Here is a 12,008-nt window from a genome sequence, read left to right as displayed (position 1 = left end):
TAAGCCTAGTCTATAAATATAAGTATCTGTAACAAATGGCTCTGCCTGAGTGCATGGTACATGGTTCACCTGCTGAAGGCAGACCATGCAAGTATGCAGTGATGAAAGAAGTGCAGAGACATATTCAAGAAGTTTTCTTCTTAGAAAGTCATTGAGGATTTTGGAACACTAGACATTGTAAACCTGTCAAATTATGCCCCTCATTTTTAAAGAATGCTTCAAAGAATCGTATCTTTGTAACAGTCACACATTGTCCCTGTAAACAAAGAGGGGTATGGTTTCTCGTTCCCTAGACACCAAGCACCTTGAGCTGGAAGACAGGGAGGGATGACAGAATGTGGACTTCACAATTAAAGAGGAAGTGGTCAGTGACCTACTACACCACTTAGATGCACACAAGTCTATGAGGCCGGATGAGCTATATCCAAGAGTACTAAAGGAGTTGGTGGGTGTGCTCACCAAGTCTCTTTCCATCATCTACCAGAAGTCCTGACTAACTGGTGAGGTACCAGTGGACTGGAGCAAATGTGACACCCATTTACAAGGCCCAAAGGAGGATCTAGGTAACTACAGACTTGTCAATCTGACCTCAGTGCCAGGGAAGGTCATGGAGCAGATCATCTTGAGTGCCGTTCCGAGTCATTTACAGGTCAACCAGGTGATCAGGTCCAGTCAGCATGGGTTTGTGAAAGGCCGGTCCTGGTTAACGAACCTGATCTCCTTCTATGACAAGATGGCTCGCCTGATGGACGAGAGAAAGGCTGTGGATATTGTTTACCTCGACCTCCATAAAGCCTTCGACACGGTTTCCCATGGAATTCTAGTGAAGAAACTGGCTCCTCATGGCTTGGATGACCATACACTCTGCTGGGTAAAACACTGGCTGGATGGCTGGGCCCAGAGAGTGGTGATCAATGGAGTTAAATCCAGCTGGCGGCTGGTCACAAGTGGTGTTCTGCAGGGTTCAGTACTAGGGCCACTTCTGTTTAACATATTTATCAATGATCTTGACAAAGGGATGGAATGCACCCTTAGTAAGTTTGCAGATGACATCAAGTTAGGTGGGAGTGCTGATCTGCTTGAGGGTAGGGAGGCTCTGCAGAGGGATCTGGACAGGCTGGATCAATGGGCTGAGGCCAACTGTACGAGCTTCCACAAGGCCAAATGCCAGGTCCTGCACTTGGGTCACAACAACCTCAGGCAGCGCTACAGGCTTGGGGAGGAGTGGCTGGAAAGCTGCCCGGCAGAAAAGGACCTGGGGGTATTGACTGACAAGCAGCTGAATATGAGTTAGCAGTGTGCCCAGGTGGCCAAAAGAGCCAATGGCATCCTGGCTTGCATTAGGAATAGTGTGGCCAACAGGAGTAGGGAAGTGATCGTCCCTTTGTACTTGGCACTGGTGAGGCCACACCTCAAGTACTCTGTTCAGTTTTGGGCACTTCAATACCAGAAAGACATCAAGGTGCTGGAGAGAGCGCAGAGAAGGGCAACAAAGCTGGTGAAAGGCCTAGAGAATAAGTCTTATCAAGAACAGCTGAGGGAACAGGGGCTATTTAGTCTTAAGAAAAGGAGGCTGAGGGGAGACCCTATTGCTCTCTACAACTGCCTGAAAGGACATTGTAGAGAGGTAGGTGCTGGTCTCTTCTCACAGGTGATTAATGATAGAACAAGAGTCAACGGACTCAAGCTGCACCAGGGTAGGTTTAGGCTAGACATTAGGAAAAATTTTTTCACTGAAATGTTGTCAAACATTGGAATGGGCTGCCCAGGGAGGTGATTGAGTCACCATCCCTTAATCTGTTTAAAGCTTGTTTAGATGTGGTGCTTGGAGATACAGTTTAGCGTTGTACTTGGTAGAGTAAGGCTGACGGTTGTACTTGATTTTCTCAAAGGTCTTTTCCAACCTGAATAATTCTGTGATTAAACTTGTGAAATCATCGGAGGTTAAGATGCTTAATGTGACTCGTTCCCTAAAGAGTAAAAAAAGGATAATACATTTTCTAGCATCCAGAATTTTTCAGACAGCAAAATCTTTTTTCAGTTAGATGAAATCCTCTCCATGGGAACATTTTCCTGCTTCATCGTGTTTCAAAACTGTTTTGCTATTTACTTGTACAGAAGATTCATTTTGTGGGAAAAGGAAGAAAAGTATATGTGCTCAACCACCTCTTGACCCCCAACTGTAAAATGGGAAGTATTAATTAGCGTAAGACAATTTCCACACATACGCCATCAATAAGCAAAGAAAGTCAACGTGAAATTCTTTCTGGTATGCTTTTTCTGTAGCTTATGGGAAGTACAAGACACTTCTTAGCTGGGGGGGAGAAAGTTGAAACCACAGGAGTAACACTAAAGAGACATGTTATGAAGGATTACCACAAAATCTCCCTTCCCCACATTTATGGGCAAAGAGCTCCTTGGAGCCCAAGAAAGTATAGGTTTGACCTTGAAATTTGTTGCAGTATTTAAAGATATGCATACTATTATCCAGTATTATCCATAACTGTATCCAAGTCAGTGGTTCCGAATAGGATGAATGCATGTGACAAGACCCCCATTTTTCACTGCTGTCTGTTCTTCCTGAACAAGGCTATCAAAAATGATATAGAACTACACAATCCTCTGAAGAACTGATTCAGCTATGACAGTAAAACAGGGAGGGAATCTCTGAAACTAAATTCCCACAGCTTAGGAAGAAGTTTAATGATAGTAACAGCACTTCTTACACTGTTTTTCTAGATATCCCCTTTCCTCTGAAAAAAGCAACCAATAGAGAAAATTCTTCAAATCACATTAATTTCAACATTAAAGAAAGAATTTAAATGAAAAACACTACTAATAAAAGATGGGAATTTGAGATTTTATTGTTATGGTTTAAACCTGGGCTTAAGTCTGTGCAGCCAGCTCGATCAGCTACTGCTTCGACATTTTCCTTTCTCCTACCCTCATAATATTCAGGTAACAGGTCAAGGGGTACCACGCTGTACCTTACACTGCCAAAATGCAGATAAATCAATATCCATAATTTAAAATGGAATTAGTGACACAGAAGGCCACCCAGGTGATCTATAACAATTAAGACAACAAAAAGATAATGAAGACAAAGCAGAAAAGATCCTGCACTTCCTGAGAATCACCATGGACACACAAGGTCAAATACAAGTCAACTGAGAATTTATTTTTAAATGCCAGAATAAACATTTCTGTTCAAGAAAGAGTATGACAGACAGACCTAGTTGACCAGACAGTTAATTCAGTGCCCAAGTTGTCCAATGGTAGTCTGTCCTGGTATAATATGCTATCACACTGCACTATTATTGTCAATGAAATTGTGAGTTAATCAGAAGCAGGACTCTGTGCAACACAATTTATTGACCACTAATACTACATAGACGATTATATGCACAGTTTAGGATTTATTCCAATTTTATTAGGAAGGCAGTCTATCAGACAAAACACGCGGTTTTGAGTTTGTTTTTAAGCCCAATTTTAGCTTTCTGAGTTTGTTTCCCTAGTTTAAAACCACATTTTTCCTCAAAAAGCTGGTGTTATAAGTCTCAAGTCATTGCTCTCGTCTAACATTGCAGTCTACTAAGAATGAACTATATGTACAGATGTTCACAAATAGGTTTCCAAATCTTTCCAGATTTCAGAAAGTTTCATTTCTTCTAAGCTTTATCTTCCGATAGAAAAAAAACCCAACACAACAAAAAAAACAGAGAAAAGAATACACTATTTCTTTCTAATTTTGCTAAGTACGCTTCCTGTGAAAATTTCATGTTTGAAAAGGCCATTCAGTTAAAGGTCTAGTCAATTCTGCACAAAGAACATTTCCTATCTTAACAAAAGACGTATCTCCAATAAATAAAACTGCCAAACCTTTCACTCAATATTAATTCCATAAGGTTACGCTACTTTATGTAACTAAAATACAGGTCTTATTTACTTTATTAGCATAAACCACATCTCAGGATGTTATATAATCTTTAGTGTTTAAAAGCTCTTCAGTATTATTTTATAATTGTAGTAGCACCTATCCTGCATACTACTGCATTTTCTGATGACTATCACCTAATTAATATCTTTTTCCTTGCTTTGCTCCCACAGCCCCCAAAAATTATTTGCCTCAGGCTGCAACTGGTTTTGTATGTTTGTAGCAAGAAAATTCAAGAGTACTCAACAGTACTCCACCTTACTGAGTGTCCAAGACTATGCAAAGCCCAGTTTTTGCCCTGTTGTGTCTATGTTGTCTAAGGTATTTTCATGAATGCTACTAGTCTTCCACCTGCATTGAGACTTTTTGAACAAAACTTGTACAGTTATAAGTCTCCAGACCTTTAAAAATAAATCACAATCTAAAACAAATTTGCAACTTTGGTATATGTAATTACTAAAAATCTAAGCTGGCAGATGAGACTTCTAAAGTCCACATCAGCTTTGGCAGGTTCATTGTTTATGAAGGGACCCAATTTTTGCAGGCAAAATAAAACAGACATCTAGGACAGGAATTAAGACACATTTGTTGGTACAGCTCTTGAGTGTGCAGCTCCTTATCGAAAACAAAGCACTACAGCAGAGAATCCTTAAATACTTTTTTACCAGCCTCAAGCCCAGCTTCTCATAAAAATCCTCAAAAATATCCACACTTAACTTCTATTGACTTCTGAAATATAGGCATGATCTGCCTTCCTTTACAAAGAATACTTTTCTGAATCCCTTGGATACTCTCAGTGTTGATAAACTAAACTCGTTCCTCAGTCAGCCTTCTGTGCAGAATTACGTGTGGGCACAGGCTATGAAAAACTGTGACACTTCAGGCTATTTATGCACCTAATTACAAATGCTGGCAGCATTAAAATATTCACAATATTTTGAGAAAATGAAAAGAAAATAATTTATAAGAACATAAAAGAAATACTTGCTTTGTTATATTTCCTTGTGAAAAAGAAGCTTAAAGATGTCATGCAGAGCTGTTCAAAAATTAGTATTCATGATTTTCATTGTTTATTTCTATCTTCTTTGTTGCTGTTTAGTGTCCTAGGAAAGCATTTTTATAAATGCTATAAACTACTGTGTTATCAAACAAAACCCAAGGAAAAAATAAATGCCACACCCAGCACTATTTCAAGCCTTTCTTTCAAAGCAGAATTCATTATTCAAGCACATAAAAAGCTAGTAGCTTTCATCAAAGGAAGCTTCATTACTCCATGGCCCTTGTTTTGCCTCTCAATCTCTGGGAAGGGACTAACTTGTTTCCAAAATTCCTTAAGAGTAATAGTTAACCCTTTTTTTCCTACATTGTCCTGTTCATCTCATACATTTCTTCATTAGATAGAAAACATGTAGTTTAACACATCACACTAACTAAACAGGAATATTAACATGGAGTGAGCACAACTGTGCATTTATAGTATTTGCACTAGCTATCTGCACTAGCTTCCCAGCTGTGGTGCAGCTCACTGACATTGTTGCATTCATTTTGGAAAAAACATATAAGTGCTACGCTCCCATAGGCATTTAGGACTAAAACGCCCACATAAGCAATTAGAAAACACCTGATAACACGTTATGAATTCATACCAAACTTTGCACTACCCCCCCAGCCCCTGCCAACAGACAGATAAAACACTATTCTAATCAAATAACTGATAATTCAGTAGAGTTCACTGAATCAGAAATCAGTTGAATTAAAGCCTAGGCAAATTTTGTGTTTTAAATATTTACTAAATTGAAGCTTTAATGCTTTATGACTCTGTTAACAGGCAATGCTGGCAGCATAAATGAACTTATAAGGAATGGAAATTAAACTGCTTTGCTTACCATCCAAATAATAAAATTACGTTTTATCAATAGTTTTGCAGCCTGTGAAAAGTCGACATTGCTTTCAGCAGGAATACATTACCTAAATAAACCATTATTTTTAAGACTTCAAAAAATGAAATGTGTTAGCTCTCCAGAAACAGAGGTCCCAAATGTGTTCCCTCAGAACAGACAACAATCACCAGCACATTGACAAGAATGCCAGGATATTTTTTTCTGATATGGGCTACCTTGTGAAGCAGTGGAGATCTTGACATTATAGCTGCCCTGCGTCACCGATAAATTTCTCAACTCCAGACTACTTGATAGCCTCCCCAGAAAGAATTTCAAAACAACTAAAAAAAAACCCAATCCTGAATTAATGTCTCCATTTGACATCCATGACCTTAAACTTTCCTGTGACTGGACTTACCAGGAACCTTGAGACAATTCTTTTCTGCATAGGCAAATAAAGCAAAATACATTTCAGCAGCTCCAAAAAGTAACAGATCTCAAATACTTTTTTTTTAACCAGCATTACAGATCAATTACTGACCAAATTGCCAATTTCTGGATTTGGTGGAGAGAGGAAATGGAGCAAGAATTTTACAGCTGTCCTTTTTAAAATCTTGTTATCTGTGGAAGCACCATTTGATTAAAAGGACTTACACTATTATTCCTAATATGTAAAAGGACAAGGGGAACAAAAGTCAAATGCTTTGCTGTGTGTATGAGATGCTTTACTGTGTAATATGCAAGAGCCAGGGATGGCCGATCAACAGCAATCATGGATAATAAACATTGTAAAGTACTGTTGTTACCATTTACTCCAAAGTGCTAATGGATTGCAGGTACTAATTTTACTCTGTTTTAAAAAATGTGAACTATTTCTAGCCCCTTCATAAAGTTCAAGCTTATTGGATAGATAATGAAAGGAGACAAGAAATATTTTTATGGGCTTGTATTTTCCACAGCCCAAATTCTAGATGCTTTTATTGGTACACTTAGAAGACTGTTTGCATGTGACTATTCCTCTCTGCCAGGTGTTCTCTGCCCACTTGTGTGTTGCAGTTACAAATTATGTTCTGGCTTCTTCAGATTGTGAAAGATGGACCAAGTTAGTATAAAATCAATGATTTTTTTTTTTTTAATTATAGTTAAAAGATGACCCAGCACCCCTCTCACACTGAATAATGGCACAGCATATGTAATAATTGCCATCTGCAGAGCATTGTTTTATTGGAGGGCTAACGAGCCAGCAAAGATTATGGTTTTCCATTTTTGTCTGTATCACAACAAAAATTTTTATTTCTTCTTTATTAAGTTTTTAAGAAAAAGTGCAAAAATAAGAGGAACAACTTAATAAATTACCAGCAGCTACTAACAATTACACCAGAATAAATTAATGCAAACGGATCATCTAAATTTGGCTTTTGTTCCCATTTTTTTGGGCAATGCAGCACAACTAAGTCTTCTCATTTGGTCTGCAAGATACCTTCTGGGTTAACTGTGTAGTGGGCAAAAACCAACACAGGGACAAACACACACAGTTAGTTCCCCACATATGACAAGAGGGCACAGTAATTCAAGTAGCTAAAAACTAAAAATCATTCATGACCAACTACAGCTATATAGGCATTTACTAACCTCTTCAAACACATTAGATATTATCCTGCCAATTTCAGACTTAAGACCTAGGAAGAATATGAGCTTTTACCTCCTAGTAGTTTCTATTTCATGCAGCATCAACTTTTCATACTGGAACAAACCAATTTTTTAACAGATTATTAGAAGATTTCAAGAAATAATTCTAGAACTAATTGATATGTCATTAATCTGGACTAGACATCATCTCTGTTACTGATTTAACATATACTTTGGGTGGGAGAAAAGCAGACAGTTTCTGCTGTGAAATAAACGAACTTTCCAACGAACTTGGAGCAACAGCCTATCACAAACAGAAAACCAATTCATGAAAAGTGGTCAACAAGTTTTGATGAACACTGTAGGATCATGTGAGTGACAAAGGCATCTTCCAACGAATGGTATCAAACCTGCTATTAGACTTAACAGTAGGAACATATCATAGAACCATAGAATAGTTTGGTTTGGAAGGGACCTTTAAAGGTCATCTAGTCCAACCTCCCTGCCATGGGCAGGGACACCTTCAACTAGATCAGGCTGCTCAAAGCTCCATCCAACCTGACCTTGAACGTTTTGAGGGATGAGGCATCCACAACTTCCCTGGGCAACTTGTTCCAGTGTTTCGCCACCCTTATTGTAAAAAAATGTCTTCCTTATATCTAGTCTGAATTTGCCCTCTTTTAGTTTAAAAACATTACCCTTTGTCCTACTGCTACAAGCCTTAATTTCTTGTCCCCATCTTTCTTATTGGCCCCCTTCAAGTACTGGAAGGCTGCTATAAGGTCTTCCCAGAGCCTTCTCTCCTCCAGTTCTCAGCCTGTCTTCATAGTGCTCCATCTCTGATAATTTTTGTGTCCTTCCTCTGGACTCGGTCCAACAGGTCCATGCCTTTCCTGTGCTGAAGACTCCAGAGCTGGATGCAGTACTCCAGGTAGGCTCTCACTAGAGCAGAGCAGAATCACCTCCCTCGACCTGCTGGCCACGCTTCTTTTGATGCGGCCCAGGATATGGTTGGCCTTCTGGCCTGCAAGCGCACACTGCCAGCTCATGTCCAGCTTTTCATCCACAAGTACCCCCAAGTCCTCCTTTGCAGAGCTGCTCCAAATCCCTTCAACCCCCAGCCTGTATCGGTACTAGGGGTTGTCCTGACCCAGGTGCAGGACCTTGCACTTGGCCGTGTTAAACCTCACGAAGTTCACGTGAGCCCACTTCTTGAGCTTGACCAGGTCCCTCTGAATATTCAAAAGGGTTCACAGAACACGTTAAATTCTGACCTGAAGGCTTACTGGTTATTGCAGGTCTGCCAGCTCTCTTTCCATTTTTCCATGTTTTACAATAAGCCACGTGTTTTTTCAGTTAAAATGAAAAGATTTGCATCTCTGTGTATGTGGCTTTTTTTTTTTTTTTTTTTTTTTTACACTGAATGGAAGTGAGCAAACAAATAACAAACACAACTTCTTCAAACACTGTATTACTAAAAATTGTAAACTAAAAACTAAACTGAAATTGAACAAATATTTAAAGTAAATTCAGTAAGAAATAGGTGATAAAGCTGACTAGGTAAGTTATTTAGGTATCAGTTAAAAAAGAGCCATTGCAGGAAAGTCCACAAGTGAAGTTAGAAAAACCTCACAAAGCATTACTGCTTGAAAGAAACATTATTTGTACTAGAAAAACAGTGTTAAACTCTAGAAGCCCCTGCACATTATGACTTTTGGTGACAAAAATTAGCCACCAGAGGGAGCCCATATAATCTGGTACAAGGGACATCACTGTTCAAAGAGAAATTTCAGATATGCCGATGAGAGTTCAAGAAAATTATTGCCTATATCTAGAAACTGTTTATAGTCCACACAAAAACCCCCATCCCTCCTTAGTACTTCATTTCAGATTCATTCTTATCCTTATTAATAAATTCATCACACAGAGAAAGACTTCCAACATTTACTCTATGACTTGAAATACCCTTCTATTAAGAACAGTCCTCAAATGCAGAACTGTATTTTTTTTAATTAAAAAAACCCGCAGTCCTTGCCACACTGGATGATCCCATTTTATTCTTAGAAGGCTGATACCTCAACTTTGCCTCCCAAATCTTTGCAATTGTCGAATCTGTATGATTTTAAGTTAATAAATCAAATATAATAGAAGCAGTAACTGTAATTAACATCACTAGTGAACTGTGTTTCTAGTCTGTGACACTTCACAACTTCTTGTGAATATGTATTCTTTTACTATTGAATTTGCCTGTGCTTTCCCTCTGCACCATGACTGTTTTACAAAGTTGATATCAATACAATAACTTAACAGTGTAAAAAAAATATTCAAGGTGCATACATTTCTATACTAAACACACTATCTTTCCTTAGAATACTTTGCTATTAAAGGAGTCAAAGAAATGAAATTTGCTATGGCAAAAGCTTTTATTTGGCCCCAGAGAATATAAAAGGGATTTGAAGAACTCTGTAAATCAGCAAATAAATACAGTGTATATAACTTCTCCCACTAAATTAAATAGCGAATTGTTACTTTTCTTATGATTACAACGTTGTCTAGCAAAAAACCACACTAACAACATGGAGGACTTGAAGTGCACAGTGCTCTAGGATACATTAGCAAAGGTCTTTGTAATTCAGAGAGTAGGAATCCTAAATGCAAGATGCAGATCCCTAGCCAAGTCGTCTCGGAAATAGCTAATCAGAGGTCTGAACACTGAATTTTCATGTGTTTTTGTTCTGATTTCAGAACAACTGAAGCTCATACTCATATACGTAGCATAATCAAACATCTTTACTGAAAAATTGCAAAATACACAGGAAACATTAAAAAATTGTTCTGTACACAATCTCACCTCAGCCCACACTGATATTGGCATTAGTGGACCACAGAAAGAATATGAAACACTGTTATGTTAAAGACATCTCATAGAGGCATTGTAAGACATCTAGTAATCATATCTAACAATTTAATATATATTCTCAAGATCTACTTTGTTATGTATGTCCTTGCTCTGAAGAAAACCTTTGTGCTTCTATACTAGAAGCTAGAGATGCTAGTCAGGACTCCCAATGCTGAAGAAAACAGAAAACAGTACTAATGAATTCCTGCATTCACACACCTAGTGACTGTGTATTCATGCCCAGATCTTAAAGTGAACTCTTTATTTTTCCTAAAATGCTAGACACATAGTCCTGTGAGATTGCCTTTTTATGCCAGTCCAGGGAAACCTTATACACTGGACCCACAAGCAGTACTTTCAGAAAGTACTACTCAATTTGCTGCTTAATAAAGAAACAATTGACCTACAATCTATTTAAATGGATAATTATGTAAGTTAACCAAATAAATTGATGCAACTGTTCCGATAGTTCAATGAGCAGCTTTATAGACATGTGTTCCTAATTTATCCATAAATTCATATTCAATGAAGTTTTGAAATATAATTTCTGTAGAAACACACAGCAGACAACACACAGTTTGCGCAAGTAACTTCAGTTTCTTGACATATTTCACTGATGTACCAAGGAACAGTATGGTTTAAGAAAGTCTACATAGAGGGATTCAGAGCTACAAATTGCCATCCTTTATGAACACAAATACTACACACACATAATAAATTGTGAGTTACCAATTTCTATGAATCATTTAATATCAAAGCTAATGAATTCTGAGAATTTGAAATTATAAGTACCTTAAAAATAGAACACATTAACAAACAGTGGGTTGACCTTTTATTTGGAGTGGAAATCTACAGTTTTAAAATTAACACTTCCTTTGTTACTTTTAATCTCTTACCAGGTCTCTCCTTGCCTGTTCCTTTTGACTCAGCAAATTTCTGTATTAAACTCTCAACTGTAGTATTTGTCATGTTATTAATAAACTCTTCATGCACCTTTAAAAAAAACACACCACACACAAAAGGAATTTAAGAAACAGTAATGGAAAGAATGCAATTAATTTTAAAAAGTGGTTTTCTCTAGAGTTAAAGTTCAAAATAACACCACCTAAAAATATATTACAGGGCTTCCAGAAATCAACAGGCATTTTATCAAGGAAATCCCTTCTTTGCTTTAGTATTAGCAAGTGTATGTACAACACAGATACAAATTAGGAATGAAAGAATACAGCTTGATGACAGGATCTAGGATTTATTTCCATTTGTTCCATCTAAACAATTTGTGTATATATAATTTTCTGCATTTGTCAGCAACATGTCCCACTACAGTGTCAGAAAGACAAGCAGACTCTTAAGCCAGCACCAGTTAAGGGTGTGAACTGTTACTACTCTATTATCACAGCTTCCACCTGCTCGAGTAAAAGCATTACTGTTGTAATGTTTTTGGTCTGACAAACAACCACATGTTGTTAATACGAAGTTTTTCCAACAGACAGTGAGTATATGCTTTAGAAATAAATAACATATATTGTTACAATGAATATTAGCAGAAAACCTCAAAACTGAGGAAAATAGTGACTTTAAGGGTACACACAAAACTACACTTCAAAACATCTAAAAATTTGGATTATTAATTAAACCAACTTACATCTAAATAAAAGATACTACA

General features: G+C 37.7%; 1 protein-coding gene across 2 annotated transcripts in view; it reads right to left on the bottom strand.

Annotated features, from left to right (window-relative positions):
• Positions 1 to 12,008, bottom strand: part of FCHO2 (FCH and mu domain containing endocytic adaptor 2) — a 95,263-nt gene that overhangs the window by 57,762 nt on the left and 25,493 nt on the right. For both annotated transcript variants that reach the window (XM_086480038.1, XM_086480039.1), the window contains exon 8: positions 11,239 to 11,335. In XM_086480038.1, the coding sequence (XP_086336164.1) occupies positions 11,239 to 11,335 (97 nt within the window). The remainder of the gene's footprint in view (positions 1 to 11,238; positions 11,336 to 12,008) is intronic.

Source organism: Leptosomus discolor, chromosome Z (genome assembly GCF_034619465.1).
Source record: "Leptosomus discolor isolate bLepDis1 chromosome Z, bLepDis1.hap2, whole genome shotgun sequence".
NCBI classification, from domain to species: domain Eukaryota; kingdom Metazoa; phylum Chordata; class Aves; order Leptosomiformes; family Leptosomidae; genus Leptosomus; species Leptosomus discolor.
The sequence above is the reverse complement of the archived record's forward strand: the minus strand, read 5'-3'. Positions and strand labels throughout refer to the sequence as shown.